The sequence below is a fragment of the Cricetulus griseus genome (genome assembly GCF_003668045.3).
Source record: "Cricetulus griseus strain 17A/GY chromosome 1 unlocalized genomic scaffold, alternate assembly CriGri-PICRH-1.0 chr1_0, whole genome shotgun sequence".
Taxonomy (NCBI): Eukaryota; Metazoa; Chordata; class Mammalia; order Rodentia; family Cricetidae; genus Cricetulus; species Cricetulus griseus.
In genome coordinates this window covers 185793574-185820314 of record NW_023276806.1, presented here as the reverse complement: position 1 = coordinate 185820314, position 26741 = coordinate 185793574, and the positions used below count along the sequence as shown (strand labels likewise).

Here is a 26741-nt window from a genome sequence, read left to right as displayed (position 1 = left end):
AGTAAATCCCCCAGGACTTGGTCTTGCTCACATGTGAGAAAGAGCTTTAATTAGACAAATAAAATCCAGACAGAATAATTTCCTTCATGGTTTTCTGAACAGTGTATACTACGTTTACAAATACTCTCTGAGAATCAGAGACTAAGAGTGTGTAAGGATAGTGACCACAAGGAAATTACAATTGGATTGTATACACTAGACCATGGGAAAGTACAGATATTATCTTTTTCTGACTGCTATCACAAAGTGCCTGACCCAAAGCAATTTAAGGAAGAATAGATGGATTGTAGATCACTATTTAAGGGCACAGCCTTTCCTGTCAGGGAAGGAACCGTGGCAGGAGTGTGGTTTGCTGGTCATTTTGTCTCTGGTAGCAGTGGACAGAGAGAAATATGCATGTTCCACTCATGTCTCTTTTCTTTTCATCCTTGGACCCCAGCCCATAGTTAGGGTGGGCCTTATTTTCAAGTAAGGTTCTCTGGAAATGCCCTCACACATGCACAGACTGGTCCAAAGGTTTGTCCCCTGGGTGATTCTAAGTCTTGTTGATTAAACAACGAAGATTAGCTACAACTGACAGTAGCATCAATATGTTCTCCAGTTCTTTAGGCAAATGTAGATAATATACAAAGTCTATTACATAAGGAAAATGGGTTTATATTTTTCTCTCAGAAGCATTTCTGTGTTTTCTATTTTGTACTTATTGACTAGATTTGAACTATGATGGAATGCCATTTTTTTTCTTCCCCTGAAGTCATATTGCTACATGTTAATCTAATCAAAGGTTAATTTTAAACACAATCTTTTACTCACTGAGTTTCTGTCTGTTACTCCAGAAATAATCAATATTTTCAAGCTTTGGCACACTTTCTGTAGATACCTCATGAGAATTAATGCATGTTCTTTTTCTGCTAAGAACATAGGAGAGCTGTCAGCTGAAAGTCCATTATCTGGTACTCACAAACCAGTCTAACATGGAATCACTCATTTACACTATCACTTTCAACTATTGATATAATATTTGTTATATTTTGTATGATAAATAGGAGTAAATAGTTCAGATACTTTATAGTATATAAAATAAGAAACTTTGTTAAAATCAAGAATCTCCATGTTTGGCATCACAAATGAGTTGGAGCCTGTCAATCATAGTTGGATGATGGTAAATCCAGAGTAATGGTTCAGAAATGATGGGACACTTGAGACTTTACTCCATGAGAGTCTCTCAGAAGACCCTGGGTTTCTGAAAAAGATTATGTGTCATTTCTGTGGCATGGATATTGCCTGAATTTCTTCCAGTCTCTAAACCAGGAAAATGATTCTAATCAGACTTGGGTTATAAAGAAAGTTTTCATTTATATGAATTATTTTATAAATTACACTCTTTCTGCAAACCATCACTTAAGTGAACAGTAGAGTCTCCAGGCCTGGCTGTGTGTCTTTCACATATTGGTCTCAGTTACGGGATTCAGAAATGAGCCTGACAAAGAATCTCTGTGTTCTGATTGTCTACCCAAATCTGGCTGAGCATCGGCAATTACATTTAGAGTTCAGTAATTCTTATTCAAGCACATGCAGGAAGAATCTTCCAGGTGCTGTGTAATGCATTCAATTTAACCCTTCAGATGAGGAGGATTGAAACAAAGGATGTGGCCTCCAACTCATTTCTTCTCTCATGCTTCATTCAGTTGTGGCATCACTCATCCTCTGAAGAGCAGTGCATCCCAGGAAGATATCCTGTCATAACCATCCCAGTTAAGAAAGGGAAATCATCCTTGTCTGTAGGTAGGATCATATAGTATGCCAGGCATTTAAAAAACACTTGTTTTATTATCTGTATTTGCATTGCCACCAGAACACAGAAAATAATGACATGCAAAAATGGTGGGAATCAAGAAAAACTATATTTTAATGTGGGAAATTCTTTTGGGAGATAATGAAGTCCTTTCATAATTTTATTTCATATATACACCGGTGAATGTGTGTGTTGACTGAGTAGTCATTCCAGATACAAGCCATCACAGAAAAATCAATAAATGTCTTTCAAGCTAAATTCATAAAAACAATTTCAAACAATATGCATTATTTCACAACTTGTTTCAATTTTTATTTCACAAAAATTAAGCTAGGGCATACATAGGCTTCTATGAAGGTTGAATATTCCCTCTTTTTTGATCTAACTTGAACTGGATGAAGCCATTTAACCATCTATATATTTGAGATTTTTCTCTCTGTCTAAAATGAATTTCATAATTTTTACTGTTTCCTTTACAGTTTAATCCTGCATCAAAGGAAAACATTAATGCCAGTAACGTTCCCTGGGATCTGTGGATGCAAATTGCAGAGATAGAAGGGGTTATGATATTGAAGGAAGGAACAATAGACACACTGGAGTAGATTCACTTCCCATGTGTGTTCTGCTGCATTGGAATTGAAGAGAGTGGTTACTGGAGTGGGCAGACATGCAAACAGATATTCAGGCGGGTAGGCAGCAGTATTGCAAACATTACTATTCCAGACACATAGAGACTTATGGACTGGATCAATTTGCTTCTTCGTTCATTTATTCACAGCTGAACTTCACTTACAATGCATGTGCCCAACATTCTTCTGGGCAGTTATGGATAAACATTGCTTAGTTTGTGCTTTTAAAATAGCCCCAAAAGGAAATTAAACACCAAATATTTCATGAATATATTTTATCAAGCATATCTCTAGAAGGCTTATTTCACTTACTACTGAGAAATAATCACATATGGTTAAGGCTGAAGAGACTACACAAAGACAACTTCCCTGTCTTTATCTTGTCAGCTATGCCAGGTCTTTATTGTGTTCCTTTTTTCTGGGAAGGACCAGGGCAGGTATTAATCTCCAACCCAGTGAAGACCACTCAGTTTGCAGTTTCTCTTTTATGTTCCTTTTAACAAAAATGACAGGGGTGTAGCTATATGTCAGGAGCATTCTGCTACTGCATCCCTGTGTTTCTCCCTAATAAATCTTAGGTATCCTGTCTTTTATATTCCTTTCTTTCCTTTTCCTTTTTTTTTATATTTTTTTTTAATTTTTTTTTATATTAAGCCATAGACCTACCGATTTCATTAAATTGGATGAAATCTTACCAAAAAAATCTACAAAGGAAAATTGAAGTAAATCAGATTATATTGTCTTACCATGCTGATTAATTTTTTCTACTTTCTCTTTATAATTCAGTCCACTTAGACTGAGAAATGTAAATGAGCAATGAAATCAACATGGCATATACCCAAGCTGAACTTCATAGCTCTCAAATATGCAGCCTTTTGAAGTGGCTTGCAATATAACATCCTCCACTGATTTCCCTTGATGGGAAAACAGTTGAAATTTCCAACTGTACATTTTGTTAAACCTGATGTAATACGAAAATACCTTCTTTTTGGAAGTTGTTAATACCCAGTTGCAAAATTAGTAAGGTTTATCAAAGAAAAATCTGAGAACACAACATATTTTGGTCTAAAATTCATATTGTTATTCAATAATTATATGGGAATAATAATTTGGGAAGTTGAAGAAACTATAAAAGTTTCTAATAAGTATAAATATTCAAGAAGAGATCAATTCTTATATAACATTAGCAATAGATCATCTTAAATTCTTGTCTTGAATCTAAAATGTGACAGGTTAAATAAACATCAAATCAAGTGTGCTTCTTTGCCTTTCAGCTATCACTTTAGTCTGGAAGACTTACATCCTTTGTATGTCCATGGAGCAGTATGATCTCAGAGAGTCTGGAGCTCTATTGGGGTAGGGTTTTTATCATAGCAGAGGATGGGGTGAGGGGATTTCTAAGCTTAAGACTCCTGATTGGCTGACATTTGTCTAGGGGTGTCTTGGTGAAAAGGGATTGGTATTAGTTGGGCTAAGGGACATATGGTGATCCTATCTACAATGGTTGGAAAATTAAGTATTTCCTTTGGAAGGTTAGGTAATTTTCCCTTGGATAGTGACTAGTCTGTTCCTGGGTGGTGCCTGGGTGGTCTCAGTTTGTGGTCTTTCCTGGAGTGAGGTGTTGCCTTAGGGTAAACTGAAACTCAGGTTTACTTTCTGTCCAGAGCTCCAATCAAGGGGGCTTGTCCAGTATCAATCCTCCCAGGAGTTCATGAGTGGGAAGAGAGAAATTCAAGTCTTGGAGCAGATAAAACTCCTTCAGTGCTAATTTCTGCAGTGGAACTTTGGCTTTCATAGCAAGAAAACAACCATTTTAAAGAAAAGACAAAAAGCCCTGCAGCACAAATTCACAGGATCCTATCATGTCCATTCATGACACTGTTTTGTATTGATACAGTCTAGGGCTCTCGAATTGGGTTACTTTTTCTCTTCCAATTAAACAATTAAAAGGCAGGGAATGTCTGAAATCCATAGATAGCAAATGAGAATATCCAGTACTGCAGATAGAATTGCAGTTAAAGAAAGGCATTCATTGAGGGTGAAGAAACACACACATGCAGTAGCCACACAGAGCAAAGACACTCTGCTAAGTAGAGGGGGGACTCAGAAAGCTCAATATCCAGTCCCTTGTTGAAGCCTCTGAAAAGGTTTCCTTGTCTCCTTTAGGGTGTGTCACTTTGAACACAAACACAAAGGATAATTAATTGGCCAACAGCTGTGATGTGACATGTCCTGATTTTGTCTTGAACTCCTTGAGCTGGTCCATCAGCAGCGGTCCTACCAGTGGCTGACAAAAGCTCTTGGGCTTTAGACTCAAGTTAGGAGACTGAGGAAGAAGTTGGCCATGTTGGAGATTCACCACCTTTATTACCTAGCTATGGCTCCTCTAACTGTCTATTTACAAGAAAGTCTAACTCCTGGTCTCTGAGTTTCATTAACCACATTTATCAGAATTCAGAGAAAGACAACCTTTTCTCAATTTCCTATTTTCATTCTACTTCTAGTGCTGCTAAAATCTCCCTGCATTGTTTTCTGAGAGACACTGTGATGGCATGTTTGGTGCTAGACTAATTGGATGGGAGGTATGGGAGTGTGGAAAAACTGAGATGGCAGAGCAATGCTGGTGAGCAGAATTTTCTATACTCTTGATATTTTATTTTCTGTTTTATTGTGTTGAAAGTAGGGGAAGGAAACAATGAAGTTTTACTCAATGTTCCCACTTGGGAAAGGAGAGAAAAAGAGTTCTAGTGACTCCAGAAGCCATCTTGCTTGTACTGACAGAAAGTTAAGATTTAAGAGGAATGTCAATGTATGCATAGCTAAAGAACAAGGTGTGCCTTGGCCCTCATCATCTGGCTTTCTTTCATCCTGAAAAGGTGTCCAACAAGTTGTTAGAATTGTGGGAAATCTCTTGCAGGAAATGGTTCCTTGCTGACTAGCACCAGGTTTCAGGACTTTTTTTTTTTTGCCAGTATGAAATTCCTGGGGAAATTCCAATTCTCTGGGGTGACTTGCTTCACAGTTTTATATCTAAAAGCTATTCTGTTTTTATTTATTATGCCAATGATATAAGTGAGAGATAAAGTGTGTGAACATGCTTCTCTTAAGGTATGGTTCTATATGAGTTTATCAGTATACAAATGATCTTAGATTATACATTCTCTTCTCTATCATGAACATATTCACTCACTATAAACTGACAATATGTTTTCTGACGATGAATAACATTGTAACACAGAGATATAAAAATATTCTCCTATTTCAGGACATAGAAAATCCCTCACACATGGGGAGCTGTGTAGAGTTGCAAGAGGCAACTTCCAATTATGGATTAACCTGGGCCTTGAGGAAGATGTCTTTCTCTTAAGCCATAGTTGCAAAATATTACACAGGTCTGAAAACAAATTGAGACAGAACCCCTGGACATTTTTGCCAAGTTGAACAAATTACAATCTATATCAAGGTTGGGAAAAATAAAGTTCTGAGAGACAACACTTCTTTCCTTGAAGTACACTTTTCTTTATTACTGTTATGTGTACATTTATGGTTTGTGTTGAAGCAGGTGCATAAATGTGCCAGAGTATTGTGTAAGGTCAGAAGACAACCCTCGGATTCCAAGGATCAAATTCAGGTCATCAAGTTTTGTTCAGCAAGTGGTTTACCTATTGAACTATGCTTCTGCCTGAGAAAGCACTTCTATAATGCAGGCAAAAAGTACCAGGAGGAGTATTAGGAAGCATAAATGGTGTCCATTTATGAATTTGTAGTTTGAAAACTATAGAGCACAGAACGTGAATCAACAAAAACAAAGTAATCTAATTATCTCACATGTAAGGGCCAAAAGAAAGGCAGGAATTAGTATCTCAATATGTACATGCATGTTATTGTAGTATCTACTGTTCATTTGTGTGCAATATTCAGTTATCTATCATTTAGAAAGGAGACAGTGAAGAAACTGGCTGGCCAGGCTAACCAAATCCAAGCTCCATGTTCAAGTATTAACCCCTGGCTCAATATACAAGTTGGAGAGTGACTAGTAAAGACACCCAAATCAACCTCTGGTCTTTAAACCCATGTACACACTCACATATGTGAGCAAGCATATGCACAAATGTCCCTGTGCCACATGAACTTGCAAGAAACCAAAGAAAGAAAGGAAAGGAAAGGAAAGGAAGGGAAGGGAAAGGAAAGGAAAGGAAGGGAAGGGAAGGGAAGGGAAAGGGAAGGAAAGGAAAGGAAGGGAAGGGAAGGGAAGGAAAGGAAAGGAAAGGAAAGGAAAGGAAAGGAAAGGAAAGGAAAGGAAAGGAAAGGAAAGGAAAGGAAAGGGTTAACAACAACAATAAAACTTGTCTGTGAGCTAACTTTCAGTTAAGGATAAAGAAGAAGAACTTTGGAAGAAAGAATATATTGCAATACAAATCTAGTGTGTGGGGCACCAGCCCACATTTGCAAACCTGTCACCCCTTGTGTATGTTAGATTAGGTCACACAATTATATTTAAATGATAAAACAACAACAAAAATCCCTTCTCTTTAGCCACAATATCAACCTTGAATATAGGTGACATGACACTATACCCTCCCTGCACCTAACGGACATGGAGGGTGGGCTTTAGTTATGAACTATCAGTTGAGTCATTTAAGAACATGTTCCATGATGGACTATGGCAGACTCCTTCAGAGCTTCTGTGTGAACATGACCTCCTGGAGTGTTATGGCAGAAGGAAGGTGGGCTGTCTCTTGGGAGAGATGCATATTAGTCTTGGCTACTCTCTCCCACGTGCTGTTGCCTCATAGTCCCTCTGTGGATAGAACCCAAAATATGGCCCTGCTGTGCTGTCAACTGTACATACACATCACTGATATGCATGGCAGTGGAATTTTCTACTTGTGTGGTACATTTTCTTCTTGTGTAGTACAGGATATTCTCCAGGAAAAAGTGCATGTGGATGGCTTTGATGCTCATGGCCATGTCTTTCAGATTTTAAAAATGAATTTACATAATTTTGCAAATTTCATACAATATATTTTGATCTTATGTTTCTCCTTGCCATCTCCTCTCAGATCCTCTCACACTCCCTACCCATCCACCTCCATATTCTCCCTTTCTCTTAAAACAAACAATCTAGCACACAAGTAAACAATATGAAGTTCAATTTGTGTTAGCTGACTACTCCTGAGTGTGGGGCCCACCTTGGAGTGTGACTGATACATCCAATGTCACTCATTGAAGAAAAGTCATTTTCTGACTTACAATAGTCAAGTCCCCAGCAGCTATCAACTGTCAATATCTTCTTGGTTAGGGCTGAAACCTGGTATCTGCTTATCCTCTGTTATGTTGGGATTCTGGCAAGCTTGAGCTGGTGCAGAAATTATGTGTGCTATTACAGTCTCTGAGTCTTTATATGTTCATCTGACCTGTTGTTCCTGGAAAACTGCTTCATTGAAGTTATCCACTGTCTCTGGCTCTTACAATCGTTCCACCTCATCTTCCACATAGACCATGAACTTCCAGCAGTGTGGTGTGATTACACATCACATTTAGGGCTGAATATTCCAGAGGTTCTTTTACTCTGTATATTATCCAGCTGCAGTTTCTGCGTTAATTATTATCTTGTACAAGAAGAATCCTCCCTGATGAGGGTTGAGCAAAGCACTGGTCAATGGGTGTATAGCAATGTATCATCAAGAGTCATTTTGTTGCTAGATGTTTTTAGCAAAATAATAGAAGTACATTTTCCATTAGTGCCATGACCTAGTTAGCATTGGGTTATTGACCTCATTGACAGTGTCAGGTATTGGTTCCATCTATGGAACAGGCATTTCAGAGAATTTTAAGCATAACAATTAATACTTAATTTTTATTGAAAACTTGGCCTTGCTTGCAGAAATATATTATTGGTGGCTTAATCAAGAGTTGTTCTGGAATGTATTTATCTCTTGTCTATGAGAACAGGACACTCTTGAGTGTATAAGTTCCCCAGCGTGGATCAGATCTGCTACCCACTCTTCTTGTCCCAATTTCATGCTTTATTAGATTATATTATACTACTATACTATATTGGAATACAAAGTATATACCACATTAGAATATATACCAATTTCATACTATCTTACACTATATGGCTACAAAAGTATGAATCAGAACAAAAATAGCTCATTGTGAGCCTAGTACTTTACCTTAGTAAAGATGAACTATTGGGTTTGGACAAACTACTGAATGTTATCACAGGGTGGAAAAGCTTTGTTACTAGTGAGCCTTTGGTTTTTTTAAATTATTATTATGCTAACAACTTTGATCCTATTTGTAATTAAAATTAAGCCTATCTATGGGGGACATAAAACAATTATAGTTATTTTGATTAAATTTATTTATTGTCTTCTGTGTTTCTCATTAGAGACTAAGAATACAAAGTATTTTCAAATATTACCAGACCTGTTTATCATTCAAACTATAAAAAGATAAAATATATCTACTTTTGCTACCTGATTTGCACAATAACTACTTTCTTTCCACTCCTCTTTATGAATAATTTAAACTATAACCCATTTTAAGGATTTCTATGAGTTGATATATTGAAAGGCATTAAAGAATTTTGTAGAAATCATTTACATTTTCCTTATATTGAGTTGTAAATACAGTGAGGCTGATTAAATAAATATAACAATACTCCAGTTCAGCCACCCTGCTGGGAGGCATCTGATGCCAAGTGTTTGCTCACCTGATCTGAGATTGGCAGCTGAATCTGACACATACAGACATTGCCTAGGCCCCTGAGGCAGTTATGCCTCCATCCAAAGGTCCAGTCCCGCCTCCAACCATGGGTCTGGGTGGGCCAGTGTCTATTTCCAGTTCCAGTTCAGCGACCCTGCTCAGAGGCATCTGGCACCATGGGTTTGCTCTCCAGGATGTAAGATCTGCAGCAGGATCTGACACACCCAGGCACTGCTGAGGCCCTGGTGGCAGTTCTGCCTCCATTCACCAGCCCAGATAGGCCAGAGGCTGTCTCCAGTTCCAGTTCAACAGGATCCAACACACCCTGACACAGCCAAGGCCCTGGTTGCAGTTCTCCCTCCATCAATGACAAGAGGACAGACATCAGAGTATTGGAAGTGTTTGCATCTACCAGAACAGAAACTTAGTCCCATACCCACCAGGAGAGGAAGAGACTCCTGCAACAACCACCAGAAGAAAGGATGAGAAGAGGTCAAGGTAAAAACACATTCAAAAACACATTAAACAACAGAAAACCCAATATGACACACCGGAGACTAGGAACCATACACCAGCAGGACATGAACATCACAATGCAGTTGAAGTAGAAGAGAATGACCTTAAAAACATCTTCATGAAAATGCCAGGGGACCTCAAAGAGGACATGAGACAATCCCTTAAAGAAATGGAAGAAAAAACAAACCAAAAAATACAAGATATCAACAAATCTCTCAATGAAACAGTTCAAGACCTAAAAACTGAAATAGACTCAATAAAGAAAGCACAATCTGAGGGAATGCTGGAAATAGAAAAGTTGGGTAAACTATCAGGAACAACAGATGTAAGCATAAACAACAGAATTCAAGAGATGGAAGAGAGAATCTCAGGAGTTAAAGACACACTAGCAGAAATTGACTCATCAGCCAAAGAAAATCTTAAGTCCAGCAAATCCCAAACACAAAATATCCAGGAAATATGGCACACCATGAAGAGACCAAACCTAAGAATAATGGGTATAGAAGAAGGTGAAGGAATCCAACTCAAAGGCAAAGAAAAATTATTTAACAAAATCAGAGAAGAAAATTTTCTCAACCTAAGAAAGACATGCCAATAAAAGTACAAGAAGCCTACAGAAAACCAAATGGACTGAACCAAAATAAAAGGTCTCCTCACCACATAATAATCAAAACACCAAACATAAAGAAAAAGAGAAAATATTAAGAGCAGCAAAGGAAAAAAGAACAAGTATCTTATAAAGGCAAACCTATCAGAATTACACCTGACTTTTCCATGGAAATTCTGAAAGCCAGAAGGTCCTGGATAGTTATTCTACCTACACTAAGATACCATGGATGCCAGCCCAGACTACTATATCCAGCAAACCTTGCAATCAATATAGATGGAGAAAACAAGATATTCCATGACAAAACCAGATTTAAACAATACATATCCACCAATCCAGCCCTACAGAAAGTTCTGGAAGGAAATATGCAACCCAAGGAAGTAAACTACAACCAGAAAAATATAGAAAATAGATAATCCCACTTTACCAACAGCCAAAAGGGATAGAATCCGACACATAATTTCACTACCATCACCAAATCAAAAACAATCAAGAATGAACAATCAATGGTCATTAATATCCATCAATGTTAATGGTCTTAAATTGCCTATAAAAAGACACAGATTAGCAGCATGGATAAGAAGACAGAATCCATCCTTCTGCTGCATACAAGAAACAAACCTCAACTTCAAAATCAGGCGGTACCTAAGAATTAAAGGTTGGGGAAATATTTTCCAATCAAATGGACCCAAGAAACAAGCCGAGGTAGCAATCCTAATATCCAACAAACTGAATTCTAAACTAAAATTAATCAAAAGAGATGAAGGAGGTCACCTCCTACTCATCACAGGAGAAATCCATCAGGATGAAGTCTTAATTCTGAACATTTATGTCCCAAATAAAAAGGCACCCACATTTATAAAAGAAGCATTACTAAAACTCAAATCACACATAAAACTGAACACACTTATAATAGGAGACTTCAACATCCCACTGTTATCACTGGACAGGAACACCAGACAGAAACTTAACAAAGAAACAAAGGAAATAATGGAAGTTATGGTGCAATTGAACTTAACAGATATTTATAGAACATTCCATCCAAATACAAAACAATTTACATTCTTCTCAGTGACACGTGGAACCTTCTCTAAAATCAACCACATACTCAGCAACATAGCAAACCTCAACAGGTCCAAAAAAAAAATGAAATAACACCCACCGTGTATCTTATCAGACCACCATGCTTTAAATTTAGAATTCAACAACATTAACCACAGAAAACCTACAAACTGATGGAAATTAAGTAACACCCAATTGCACAATTCCTGGGTCTAGGGAGACATAAAAAAGAGAAATTAAAGATTTCCTAGAATTCAATGAGAATTTGGATACAACATACTCAAACCTATGGGACATTTTGAAAGCAGTGCTAAGAGGAAAGTTCATAGCTGTAATTGCCCACATGAAGAAGCAGGAGAATAATCACACTAGAGAATAAACAGCACAACTGAAAGCTTTAGAAAACAAAAAAGCCAATACACCCCAGAGGAGCAGACTCTAGGAAATAATCAAATTGAGGGCTGAAATCAATAAAATGAAAACTAGGAGAACAATACAAAGAATCAATATAACAAAAAGTTGGTTCTTCTCGAAAATCAACAAGATAGACAAATCTTTATCCAAACTTACCAAACAACAAAAAGTGAACATGCAAATTAATAAAATCAGGAATGAAAAGGGGGGCATAACAACAGACATAAAGGAAATCCAGGGAATCATCAGGTCATACTTCAAAAACCTATATTCCTCAAAATTCAAAAATCTAAAGGAAATGGGCAATTTTCTGGACAGATTTCACTTACCAAAATTACATCAAGAACAGATAAGCAACTTAAATAGACCTATAACCCCTAATGTAACAGAAGCAGTCATCAGAAGTCTCCCAACCAAAAAAAGCCCAGGGACAGATGGCTTCAGTGCAGAATTCAACCAGAAATTCAAGATACAGCTAATACCAATTCTCCTCAAAGTATTCCACATAATAGAAGCAGAAGGGTCATTGCCAAACTCTTTTTATGAGGCTCCAATAACCTTGATACCCAAGACACACAAAGATACAACTAAGAAAGAGAACTACAGACCAATATCCCTCAAGAACATTGATGAAAAAATTCTCAATAAAATACTGTCAAATGGAATCCAAGAACACATCAGAGAAATCATCCACCATGATAGGTTGGCTTCATCCCAGGGATGCAAGGATGGTTCCACATACTAAAATCCATCAATGTAACCCAACATATAAACAGACTAAAGCAAACAACTACCAGAAAAAAAGCCTTTGACAAAATCCAACACCCCATCATGACAAAGGTCAAGGAACAATCATGGATAAAAGGAACATACCTCAACATAATAAAAGCAATATACAGCAAGCCGACAGCCAACATCAAATTAAATGGAAGAGGCTCAATGCAATTCCTCTAAAATCAGGGGCAAGACAAGGCTGTCCACTCCCTCCATACCTCTTCAATATTGTCCTTGAAGTTCTAGCTAGAGCAATATGACAAAAAAAGGAGATCAAGGGAATACAAATCAGAAAGGAAGAAGTCAAACTCTCACTATTTGCACATGATATGCTAGTCTACATAAGTGACACAAAAAACTCTACCAAGGAACTCCTACTGCTGATGAACACCTTCAGCAAAGTGGCAGGATACAAGATTAACTCAAAAAAATCTGTAGCCCTACTATATATGGATGACACATTGGTGGAGAAAGAATTCAGAGAAACATCACCCTTTACATTTGCCACAAACAACATAATATACCTTGGCATAACACTAACCAAAAACATGAAAGACCTCTATGGTAAGAATTTTGACTATGTAAATGAAGAAAGTAAAGAAGACACAAGAAAATGGAAAGTCTCCCATGCTCTTGAATAGGTAGGATCAACATAGTTAAAATGGCAATCTTGCCAAAAGCAATCTACAGATTCAATGCAATCTCCATCAAAATCCCAACACAACTTTTCACAGACCTTGAAAGAACAATAATCAACTTTGTATGGAAAAACAAAATACCCAGGGTAGCAAAAACAACCCTGTACAATAGAAGGACTTCTGGAGGCATCACCATCCCTAACTTTAAGCTCTATTACAGAGCTATAGTCCTGAAAACAGCTTGGTATTGGAACTAATTAGACAGGTAAACCAATGGAATAAAGTTGAAAACCCTGATATTAACACACACACCTAAAAACAACTGATTTTTAACAAGCAATCCAAATTTATACACTGGAACATAGAGAACATCTTCCACAAATGGTGCTGGCATAACTGGATACAGGCATGTAGAAGAGCACAGATAGACCCAAGCCTATCACCATGCACAAAACTTAAGTCAAAATGGATCAAAGACCTCAACATATACCCAGGCACACTGAACCTATTAGAAGATAAAGTGGGAAATACCCTAGAATTAATTGGTACAGGAGACTGATTCCTGAACATTACACTTGTAGTACAGACACTAGGATCAACAATTGATAAATGGGACCTCCTGAAACTGAGAAGCTTCTGTGAGGCAAAAGTCACACTGTCAACAAGATAAAACAGCAGCCCACAGACTGGGAAACAATATTCACCAACCCCACATCTGACAGAGGGCTGATCTCCAAAATATACAAAGTACTCAAGAAGCTGGTTTCCAAAACACCAAACAATCCAATATAAAAAGTGGGGTGCAGAACTAAATAGACAATTCTCAATAGAGGAATCTAAAATGGCTGAAAGACACATAAGAAAGTGTTCAACATCCTTAGCCATCAGGGAAATGCAAATCAAAACAACTCTGAGATATCATCTTACTCCTGTCAAAATGGCCAAAATCAAAAACACCAATGACAGTTTATGCTGGAGAGGATGTGGAGAAAGGGGAACACTTCTCCACTGCTGGTGGGAGTGCCAACTTGTACAACCACTTTTGAAATCATTATGTTGACTCCTCAAGAAAATGGCAATTAGTCTACCACAAGATCCAACAATTCCACTCTTAGGCATATACTCAAAAGAAGCACATTCATACAACAAGGACATATGTTCAATGATGTTCATAGTAGCACTATTTTTAATAGCCAGAAACTGGAGGCAGCCCAGATGCTCCTCAACCGAAGAATGGATAGAGAAAATGTGGTACATTTACACAATGGAGTACTACTCAGTGGAACAAAAAAACAATGGAATCTTGAAATTTGCAGGAAAATGGATGAACTAGAAGAAACCATTCTGAGCAAGGTAACCCAATCACAAAAAGACAAACATGATATGTACTCACTCATATGTGGATTTTAGACATGGAGTACCAGCCTACAATCCACACTGCCAGAGAAGCTAGTAAACAAGGAGGACCTGAAGAGAGACATACATGGTCCCCTGGAGAAGGGGAAAGGATCAAGATTCCCTGAGCAAATTGAGAGCATGGGAAGAGGGGAGAGTAAGCTATGTGCATGGGAAGGGAAGAAGTGGAAGGATGCAGAGGTCATGAAGGAGCAGAAAAATTGAGTCAGAGGGAGAATAGAAGAAAGGATATGTGACAGGTACGGTTTTTATTGGGGGAGTGGTAGGGGAGGACTTGCGGGAGAAAGGAACTGGGATTGTCATGTAAAATAATCTTGTTTCTAATTCAAATGAAAATGATTATAAAAATAAAACAAAAAAAAAAAGAAATTCACTAAGTTAAAAAATATAACAATCAAGCCAAAGCAAGGAACTAGGTAAATTTTAAATATAAAACTGGGAAATGTTGGACTCTGATATGGCTGCCAGTGTACTCAGGAGCAAACAAGCTTCTTTATATTAGATACATCAATTCTTGGGTCTTTTAAACAAGATGATCACTTAGTACAAGATTTCCAGAAGTATTGAATTTACAACTTGTAATTTGTTGCTAATTAGAAAATATTTCCTATTTTATTTTTCTCTCTGAATTTTTAGTAATTTTTCCTTTGTGTATTTTAAAGTTCTGTTATAGGAATTCACATCTATCATTATTTCTTTGCTCATGAAATAACTTTCCTCATTCATAATACAACTTAACTCTACCATCTAATCATTTACTATATTAGAAGCATTTCAGCCTTCTTTTACCCAGTTTATCATGGTGGTATGCATGTTTGTTTAGATGTTATATTGGTGTATTTGTAAGCAGACAAACTGGGTACTACTCACCTTCCACTGTGTGGGCTCTGGAGATCCAATCTAGGTCCTTAGGGTTGGCAGCAAATCCTTTACCAGGTGAGCCACCTCCATGACCTTGAATACTTATATTTAAAGTTTGATTTTAAAGCAGACATTCAGAAAAACATTGCTTCTTTAAAGTTTATTTATGATGTTATATATAAAACATAAAATCATCCATATTAGTAGGAATCCATGCAATCTGACACATGTGTATATAATGCAATATTAAATAATGTTAATGATATTTATATACTTTAAAGCTTATTATTCCTTATGTGGATTGTTTGAAGTTCATTTTTGCTGGTTTTTGAAATATTTAGCTCATTGTTGCTATCTCTAGTCATTTTGCTACAAAATAGAAGAGCAGAATTTTTAATGTATCTAACTTATCCTTATACTCATTGTTGAAGCAATCCTTATATCATGTACCCAACTGTCTTATTTCCATTGCTGGAAAGAGATCTATTTGGATCCACAAGCAGAAAAAGGAGAGTGAGCCACTTATCCTGGTTTGGGCTTCTGAAACCTCAAAGCCCACCTTCAGTGACACACTGTCAAACAAGGTATAGCCTGCTAATCTTAACTAGTGCTGACTAAGTGTTCAAATATATGAGCCTATAGGGGTTATTCTTATTCAGAGCACAACATTCCATTCCTTGGCTCTATAGGCTTTAAGCCATATCATAATGCAAAATTGTATTCAATCTGATTTCAGAAGTTCCATAGACTACAACATTCTCAATATTGTTTTGTACATGATGATAGATATGGATCTATCTGCACTTTTCTGAATCTCAGCATCCAGTTATGCTAGCACCATTTGTTGAGGATGCTTTCTTTTTTCCATTGTATAATTTTAGCTTCTTTGTCAAAAATCAGGTGTTCCTAAGTGCACCTATATAATATAATAAGTGTACCTATATAATCCCTTCTGTATAGCACTATGTTTGCCTGCACACTACCATGTCCTGCCATGATGATCATGGACAAAGCCTCTGAACTGAAGCCATTCCAATTAAATGTTTTCCTTTATAAGAGTTGCCATGGTCATAGTGTCTCTTTACAGCAATAGAAACCCTAAGACAGAAGTTGGTACCAGAGACTGGAGTATTGTTGTGATAAACCTGTACATGCTTATGTTTGAGATAATAAGTTTGGGTTAGGAAATCGATGGAATGATTTAAGCACTGATAAATGGGCCATACTTGTAGCAGTATGGAAACCATGTTACTCAGTGTGATTTGATGAACTATGGAGGAAGCCTGGCTCAAGATCTTTCAAAGGAGAATTTCAATATCTTACCTAGAGATCATTCTTGTGATATTTGGGTGAAGAAAGTGTCTGCTTTTTGGCCTTCTATAAAAAATGTACCTAAGTCTAAATTTGAGAGTTTTGGATTAATTATGTTGGCAGATGAAACCTCAAAACAGCCTAGTATAAACTCTGTTGTGTAGTTATTAGTGTTACCTCTAACAAACATTTATAATGAAAAAGAACAAAATAAGAAAGGAAAATACAGTATGTGCAATTTGAAGAGCAAAGGAGCATCAGAAGGTGGAATGGAGTTAGATATATATTCAAGGAGATAAGCATATTAAGAAGTAGAACATAGGGATTGTTGATCCCACTGGGCTAATTTTCTAACTTGTAAACAGAATTAAAGAAAAGTTTTCAGTCAGGTGTGGTGGTGTACAATTTTAATCCCAGAATGTCCCGCGCGATCGTCTTGCCGGCAAGAACAACACAGGACACTCTGATCCTTCTGCAGTAAAGCTTTATGCGTCTTGAGAGAGAGAGAGCATAAGCTTACAAAAGCGGAGACCCCGAGCCAAGAATCCCGTCCCCTAATAAAGGCTGGCAACCGCCGCCTGGGACGTGTCACCCCATGATTGGCTGTAGCTCATCAGACCATATGACGCCACGGAATAGGCAGAGATCAAGGAATGGAAAGTTACCCAGCGCCTGCGCGCATTAACTTGTTTACATTCAGTGCCTGCCGGATGCAGGCGCCATCTTGTAATGGAGAATGCAGGGACGGCTCCCTACACCAGAACTCAGAATGCAGAAGTCTGTGGATCTCTAAGTTTGAGACCAGATTGGTCTACAAATCAAGTTTCATGGCAGGCAAACTTTTAGCAGCGAAGGTAACCATGAAAAACGGGAATCTGGTGAAGATGTAATTGAATATGGAAACTATGTTATAGCGCCAGAAGCAGCAAAACTTGGCAGGTTCAATCACATGGTTCTTAATTTAGAGTCAATGAGCAACTAAGGAAAGCTGGTGAGGCCAGGCATGTGTCAGGGTGTCCCTGAATGGGGGGTCTAGTATAGGGGCCATTATATGTTGGATGTATATGATCTGTTATTTTTCTTTTATAGGGTATTACAGTTGATTGCAGAATCTAAGAAGAGATTGTACTTTGAAATTTAAAAAAAATGTTGATACTGTGGGGACTTTTGAAATTGTACTACATGTATTTTCATTGTAATATGATTACAAGCTCATGGGGACAAGAGGGTGAAATGTGGTAGCTTGAATGTAATTGTTCCCTGTATGTTCACAGAGAATGGCACTATTAGATGTGGCCATTCTAGGTCACATGAACTAGGTGTGCCTTTATTGGAGGAAATGTGTCAAAGTAGAATGTTCTTTGAGGTCTTCTATGCTCAAGCTATGCCTAGTTCAGTTTACTTCCTGTTTCTTTTCTTTTATTTCCCCCTAGGAAGCTGAATTTGTTCTGTTTTATTACCCCCTGAAGCTCCAGTTATTCTTATTTATTTATTTATTTTATTATTTTTTATTTATTCTTTGTGTTTCTTACATCATGTGTCCACATTATGTCTCCACATCATATCTCTGGCTCTCATCAACAACCTCCACAAAAGAAGCAATAAAACAAAATAAATCTTAAGAGAACTAAGGGAGAAAAAAGGAAGAAAGAGGGAATCTTGCAATGGAAGGTGCAGTGAATCATAAACTCCTTTATTCATACACTTTTATATGTAGGTGTTCATCCCAAATATTCATTGGTTTGGTTCAAGGCCCCTTGGCTTTTCTATAACATAGATGTTTTGCACTCACTGTGACTTTTCCTGGACATCCCACTGCTGCACTGTACTTCCTGGTTTTCTGCAGCTCAACATGTATTGCTCTCAGCTATTTCTCCAGTAACGTGTACTGCCACAATAGTAATGAACTAAACCTCTGAAATGTAAGCAATTACATGTTTTCTTTTTCTTTTTCTTTTTTTCTTTTTTTCTTTTTTCTTTTTTTTTTTTTTTTGGTTTTTCGAGACAGGGTTTCTCTGTGTAGCTTTGGAGCCTATCCTGGCACTCGCTCTGGAGACCAGGCTGGCCTCGAACTCACAGAGATCCACCTGCCTCTGCCTCCTGAGTGCTGGGATTAAAGGCATGTGCCACCAATGCCAGGCTACATGTTTTCTTTTATGAGAGTTTCCATGGTCATGGATCTCTTCACAGCAATAGAAACCCTAAAAACATCAGTGTTTTATTGCTGTGAAGAGACACCCATGAACACAACAACTATTATAACAAATGCATTTAATTGGGCTTGTTCAGTTTCAGAGTTTTACTTCATTTTCATCATGGCCAGAAGCATGATGGCATACAGGCAGCCATGGCTCCAGAGAAAGAGTGGAGAGTTCTACATCTGGATCCATTGGCATCCAGGAATCTCAAAAGCCCTCATCCTGTGACACACTTACTCCAACAAGGCCATTCATACCACAAGGAGGTCAGACCTCCTTATCCTTCTAAGTAGTGCCACTCTCTGATGACTAAGAATTCTAATATATGAGCCAAAGGGGACATTTTTCATTTAAAGCATCACATCAGCTCTTCCCAGATTCTGGTAAACATCATTCTTTCCCTAACTTCTAGGACACCATTTTATATTCTACATATGAGTGACACTGAAGAGACTTTGCCTTGTTTACCAGGTTTAGTTTCCATTGTTTTCTCCAACAATGGTACTGAAATGTAATTCTCTTTGTAAATGAATAACATTCTATTGTTGATGAGATCTCACTCTTTAATTGATACTCTATGTCTTTTCATTTTGCTGTTTAGGTTGATTAATTAATTATTGATACTTTTGAATTTCAGTTACCTTGTGATTTCTTCTACAACTGTTCCATTTGTTTTGCTTTCCTTTTATTATTTTTCTTTCTCTTTTGGATTAAATAGATTTAATTCTTTTATATCTCTTTTTTGCTCAATTGCATAAAAATCAATTTATCAGTTTAATAGTTGTTATATAATTTATAGTGCATTTCTTTAACAGTCTACATTTAACTAGTAATATATTGCTTCATACGCAAGGAAGAACCATTTTAACAGTATATTGACATTTTGTCCCTCGCATACTCAATGTCATTGCTACTCGTTTTATTCATATAATTTCTGTAAACCTCAAAACATAGCAGTGTATATAATAGAGAGTATCACAGGAAAATTATTATATTACCACAGTATCTTTCCTTTAGTTTGTTCTTTGGAATAAAATGTTTCTTTTATCATTTTCATTTTTACTTCATGATACCTGTTATCACTTCTTATTTTGTGATAAGGTGATGAATTCTTCCAGCTTTGTAGGTCTCAATATATCTATATTTTACCTCTTCATAACAAGGTATTATTTTTTTCTTGATGCAAACTGCATGAGGCTTTATTATAGTTGTTTAACTAGCTAATCCCATGTTAGCTCGGGTCTTTCATCCACCCACCATGGTGGATGGCTAGGAAAGACAGCTCGAAGAGTCTGCATAGAGATCTTATAGGGCAGCATAAGGGGAGTGTCTAGGGGTACGCTCAGGCTCAGGATTGGTGTGGCTCCAGGCTTGGAGGTTTTGCCCTGTGTTGATTGGTCAACTGGTTGTTATGGCCCATAGGCCCTCCCAGGGTGGTTGCTATGCTCTGTGCATCATTGCTGTGCACTTGTCCATAAAGCACACCCAGAACCGTAAAGCATAACACCACCAGCTAACTTCTGATTGGTTCTTTGCCATGAGGCAGGCGCCTAACCTCCTAGTGACCAAGGCAAGGACAGATTCGGAAACTATATAAAATATACCATTCTCAGATCTCTGAAATATTAATGGTTGTCATCATGGCAGAATCAGGCAGTCAGATCCACTATAGTCAGCCTGTTAGCTGATAAAGTAATGACTATTTATTGTCCAGGCCCAAGCTCATGGTTTTTAGGTTTATTTTGGTTGTTATCTAGGTATAAACTTAAAGGGTTTTTCATCAGGCCAAAGGCACCTCTGTCCAATCCATACCTGGCTCTCTGGACAGAAGAAAAATGTACATGTTTCTAGCCCAAATCTGTAGTTATTTCTAGGACTCAAAATTATAAATATGTTCCTGCTGTTTGAACAGATCCAGATATTTGCTTTTTCTGCACTTCAGAAAATAAGTTTTAACTTCTGTTCCTAGTTTAAACATGTTTGAAACAGGTTTCTGCTTCTGGCAGACAACATCTGAGTATATCAGTTGCTGACTACAGGCTGTTCCTAAGTAGACTGAGAGCCCTGGACTTGCTGTGGATATGAACCAGTCCAGCTGATAAGACACCCCCTGTCTCTGCAACAAAGTCTGCCAACCAGAAGCTCCTGATGGAATCCCCATTGCCTAAATTCCCTTTTTTGTTTTGACTAGCATTTCAGCCTGCTGGGGTCCCTAACTTCGACCCAAAGTCAGCAGGAAGTAGCATGGGAATGAATAACAAGTTATTTTTGATGTACAGTTCTGTCTCAATATTGCCCTGAAAATTTAAAGACAATTCATTGTATTCTTTTTTTATTTTATTTACTTTTTATTTAAATTCAAAACAGGCTTCCCTTACAAGTCAATCTCAGTTCCCTCTTCCTCCCCTCCTCCCCTGCTCCCCACTGACCTCATGTCCCAACCCCTTTCTCCTCCCCAGGGAGGGGGAGGCATTCCATGGGGGATCTTCATAGTCTGTCACATCATCTGCAGCAGGGCCAAGACCCTTCCCAGTGCATCTAGGCTGAGAGAGTATCCCTCTATGTGGAGGGGTCAATGTAGTCTTTTTAAATAGTATTTTATTTATTCTTTGAAAGTTTCATATGTGTTTTTAAACATATTAACCCCAATCCCAAAACTTTCTATCCATGTAACTTAATTTCTTTTTTAATAAAAAAAGACTAATCAAGTCCAATTTATCATTTCCAAATTCTTCCATTAGAGCACAGTCTACCTATGGGTATCATGTCCTTAAAGTGTAATTGCTGTCCATCTTCCAGTAACTATCAATTGCCAATAGCTCTATGGCTAGGCCTGGAACTTCATGCCTACCTCATACCTCCATGCTGGGATTTTATCTAGCTGAAGCTTGTCTGTGTCTTGGGTATGCCATCACATGCTCTGTAAACTTTTATTTGCAACTACCTTGTCATGACATGAAAATACTTTTAGTTATAATCAACCACTCCCTGTGGATCTTTTTTTCTTCTTTATTTTTCTTTGCTTTTCGAGACAGGGTTTCTCTGTGTAGCCCTGTCTGTAGTGGAACTCACTCTGTAGAGCAGGCTGTCCTTGAACTCACGAAGATGCACCTGACACTGCTCTAGATTGCTGGGATCAAAGGAGTTATGCCACCACCACTTGGCACTTCTGGATCTTGTAAAACTTTCTTCCCATCTCTGTGATGATCCCTGAGCCTTGCAGGTTGGGTTATGATATAAATGTTACATTTTTTTCTACACCTTGAGGAAATGTAGGTCTCTGTGTGAATAAGCATCAATTACAAGAAGGAGAGTCCTTGATGAGTGTTGACAAATGATTTAGTCTATGTGTTTAGCAATAGATCATTGGAAGTTAAGTTAATACTATGTCCATTTAGCAGAAAAATAGTAAATTCTTCCTAGTGCCTAACTATCTAGCCATAGGTTCTTGGCCTCAGTAGAGCTGTTATGTATGGATTGCATCTTGTGGAGCTGATTTTAAATTCAATCAGAAAGTATTTGTTCACTTCTATAGCATTTTTTTTTCATGCTTGCACAAATGGGTGTATGCCTTGCCATGCCAATCATCATCATAGATAAAGATTTCACATCAGGATAAGAGAGACATTATTATTAGTTGTGTGCATAACATTTTTCATAACCATGAATGAGCTAGTACTTCTAGTTCAATACCAGTTTTCTTTCCCTTTTTAAATTTAATTTAGAAACAATCTTGTTTTACATATCAATCCTAGTTCCCTCTCCTTCCCTTCCTCCCCTGCCCAACACCCACTCCCCATCTCATCCTCTTTCTGCTCCCCAAGGAGAGTGAGGCCTTCCATGGGGGATCTTCAAAGTCTGTCATATTATTTGCAGCAGGGGCTAGGCCCTCCCCAGTGTGTCTAGACTGAAAGAGTATCCCTCTGTGTGAAGAGTGCTCCCAAAGTACATTTGTGTAATAGGGATAAATACTGATCTACTGCCAGAGGTCCCATATATGGCCTAGGCCTCCTGACACCTACATTCAGGGGGTCTTGGCCGGTCTTATGCTGTTTCTCAGTTATCAATTTCAGGTCCATGAGCTCCCCCTTGTTCAGGTTAGCTGTTTCTTTGGGTTTCCCTGGCCTGGTCTGGTCAATACAAATTTATTTCTCTATATTCTACAATTCAAGTTGTGGTATCTTCAACAGTAGGGTTTTCCTGTCAAGTTCTAGATGGTAACCAAAACCAATGGCAATAGACTTTAATTTGTAGAGTATTTGGGGCCCTGCTAACCAACAACTCTCAAAGAGGTAACCCACTCCTGCTGCTGGGCTTTTTATTTGCTAGCCTGTGGTGTCTAGTGAGAACACTATGCCCCTTCCCCATTACTGAGTAACTCCATTTAAACTGTTTCATAACAGCACTTATTTTAGGAAGCTTTTGCAGTACTATGTTTTCTTAGGACATTTTTTTTCAAAAGATCTTTAGCATTGGATATGCCTCTTCTTTGACATATTATTTTTGTTTGTTTAGTTCTTTGTTGTTTGCTTGCTTGTTTTATAACTGCCTATCATTCAGGTAAGTAGCTTGTAATCAGTTAATCTTTATTCCTTGCTTTTATCATCTATTAGGCAAGTCCAATATAGTACCCAACAGAAGAAATTACTCACGACTGAAAAAGAGTTCCCTGAATTCTTTACTCAACCCAACATATTTTTTCAGGTCTCGTAAGGAGAACCTGAGTGAATTGAGGCTTTATGTGGGTGGTAGGATCTATTTCCTTTAATTCCTTACATATTTACTTCCTTCCTCCCTCATTGCTTTCCTCCCTCCCTGGTTCCCTCCCTCCCACCCTCCTCCCTCCCTCCCTCCCTCCCTCCCTCCCTCCCTCCTTTCCTTCCTTCCTTTCTCTGTATAAACTTGATCACTCCCAACTGGCTAAGGTAAATTTGGCTAGATGCTATATACCATTTGTGTTTCAAAGTTTTTTGTTTCTATAAAACACTTAGCTTTTATGATTATCAGAGCAAAAGAACTATTTTCATAATTCTTGTGAATTTCTAAAGTGCATTTTGTGTGCTATTTAAAATTAAGAGAGTGGGCATTTTCTTGTAAGTTTTATGGGTTCAACTTTCTATCTTTGTGGAAGGGAAAATAATTGTTTTTTATAATCTGTACTCCATAAGAGTAACTTACACAATTTATTTATTGAAAATTGAGACTGAATGAAAGCATGATAATTTCTCTAAGAAATAGAAGTCTCCTAGAATCTTGAAGCTAATTGAAGAAACAAATATACCCCAAAGTTTCCAATACTTTTCTTCTATAAGGATAAATTGTCTATAAATGATTCAACTTCCTCAATTAGACAAATTTCATGTGCTGATAATACCAAATATTAAATAAATATGGAGTATTTTATTTTATCTATTAACCCATCTTCACTGAAGTTATCTGACTTTATTCTTCAACACAGTTAAAGTGTATATTATGCATTCTCTTAAAGTATTCATGATAATATCCAAGAGTGCTTTCTCATCAGGCAAGTTTTCACTACAATCTTCGAGTATAAAGCACATGGAGACTGAGGAAATATAAATATCAGATACATGAGTCTTAGAAACTTCATTTTCTGCTTCTGAAGGATGAAGGCTATCATCTCATTCATCATCACATCCTGAGGCTAATCTGCACTTGCCAAATAGTTACCTTTTTGCTATTGTTTTCTTTTCTGAAAAGAAAGGGTCTACTTTAATACTGGGGCTTTTTCCTTTTCTCTCTTTCTTTCTATTTTCTTTTCTTCAAGAAATAGCCAAAGTATTCATAAAAAGTGAATTTAGATTGAATATTCTGTATTCCCTGTAGCTGTTGCCGGTTCCATGCCACTTTTGTTTATGTACTTAGTAAGACTGGTATACCTCCTTTAAGTACCCAGTGTAGATTGGTTACCTTGCCACCATCTTCCATGACAATGTTCCTTTCAAGAATGAAGCTAATGATCATTAAAAATTTTGGTCTTTGCTCTATGTGTAGGAAATGCTTTGCTACCAGATAAATGAATGATAGCTTGTAAATTTTTCCTTACCTCCTCCACAAGACCTTTATACCTGATATGAAAATTAAAAGTAAAGACATATTTTATTCTATTTAACATCTTGTGTGGGTCAAGTACACTCCCAATTCAGCATTATGCCCCAAGCTTGAAAGTGCACGTTTGATGGCATCCATTCCCTAATTGATTCGATGTTGGCACATGTGCTGTGTGGTAATTTCTGAAGGAGAGATACAAACAGGAAATATGCATTGGATCTGGTTATAAACAAATTGTTTTATAGAATAATCATCAATAGTGTTTCAGGATAATTTAAATGAAGAAACTATTATTCTGACATTCCTCACCATTTCTTTGCATCGTGTGCTGAATTTAGTATATATCTCCAAAGAAAAATGAATTTAAAATCCTATGTAGAAATAGTATTTAGTAATAGGAGCAATTTACTGAGAGACTTTAATTCCTGTCAGTTTCTTTAACCAATACCATATTTATAGGGAGGAACTAGGTAGGAAAGTGTATGCTCTGGCCTTTTCTCCCTTTGCAAATGGCCCATAAATTTGTTTTTCTCTTCTCACAGTCACAGATGTGAGATGTATGACTAGGGAGATCCCACCAAGGACTAGATCCCAGCTTTGCAGCACACTCTGAGGTGGATTTTGACAAGCTTTGAGAAACAGTCTAGTTGACAAGTACATTTATCTATGAAATTTGTCTTGGAGCAGAGAAAAACACTGGAGGAAATGCTTTTACTCTCCATCTCCCAAAAGACACCTTTGCATGCAGGCCCAGGGTTCACTAAAACTCTTGTAGACAGAAAAGCATGTTTTACTTATTTATAATATCCTTTCTGTTTTATTCTTTTATCTAGAGATTGAAAGAATTAAAGCAACGAGAATTTGCTCGAAATGTAGCTTCCAAGTCATGGAAAGATGAGAAGAAACAAGAAAAAGCACTTAAGCGACTCCATCAGTTGGCTGAGATGCGGCAGCAATCTGAATGGTAAGAGGTAGAGGGGTTGATGATTCAGAATGCTTCTCTCAGCTCCTGGAAAATTTCAGTAATGACGCTGCTTGGTTCTCTATAACATTATAAAGTTAACATTAATCAACAAATATGCCTGAAGGCAAAATTTTAATTGCTAATGGATTGTAAATTAATAATTTTGCCATTTAATGTTTTTTTTTGTCTTCCCAATGTGGTCAATTTAATACCCAGTTTAATGAAGTGATCCAGGAAACAATTCTAATAAACTGTCATCTGTTTTTGCTTGTTTTGTTCTGAAATAATTCCTCAGAAACTTAAGTTTTATCATGATAATTTTTAAAATATTTTATTCAATATTCATACATGCACATATGTTCATAGTATAATACATTGGATCAAATTCAACCTCCATTCCCTCCCCTGCAATTCCTCTGTTCCATGTCACTTTTCCTTACCAAATTTGTATGTTCCCTCTGTACATGCATATCAATATTTAAGTACTTACTATATAATGTTGCCTGTGTGTATATCCATGGGGAACCATTTTCTCATCTACTGAAACAAGGATGGGTGTATTCATAGGACCCATACCCTTATAGAAAACTGACTCTCCCTTTCCCAGCAGACATCAGCGGCCAATAGCTCCTCAGAAAGGGTTAGCGCCTCATGAGCTCCTCCCCAATCCATTCTTGGAATTTGGCTGGCTTGATCTTATGCACATTCTGTGTGCGTTCCAGGTGTTGTATATTCATATATGAAACTTCAACGTCATGTCTGGCAAACTT

At 37.4% G+C, this 26741-nt stretch overlaps 1 protein-coding gene across 1 annotated transcript in view; it reads left to right on the top strand.

Moving 5' to 3' along the window:
- Positions 1 to 26741, top strand: part of Znf804b (zinc finger protein 804B) — a 489860-nt gene that overhangs the window by 455537 nt on the left and 7582 nt on the right. The window contains exon 3 of the mRNA XM_027391570.2: positions 25841 to 25971. Coding sequence (XP_027247371.1) covers positions 25841 to 25971 — 131 coding nt within the window. The remainder of the gene's footprint in view (positions 1 to 25840; positions 25972 to 26741) is intronic.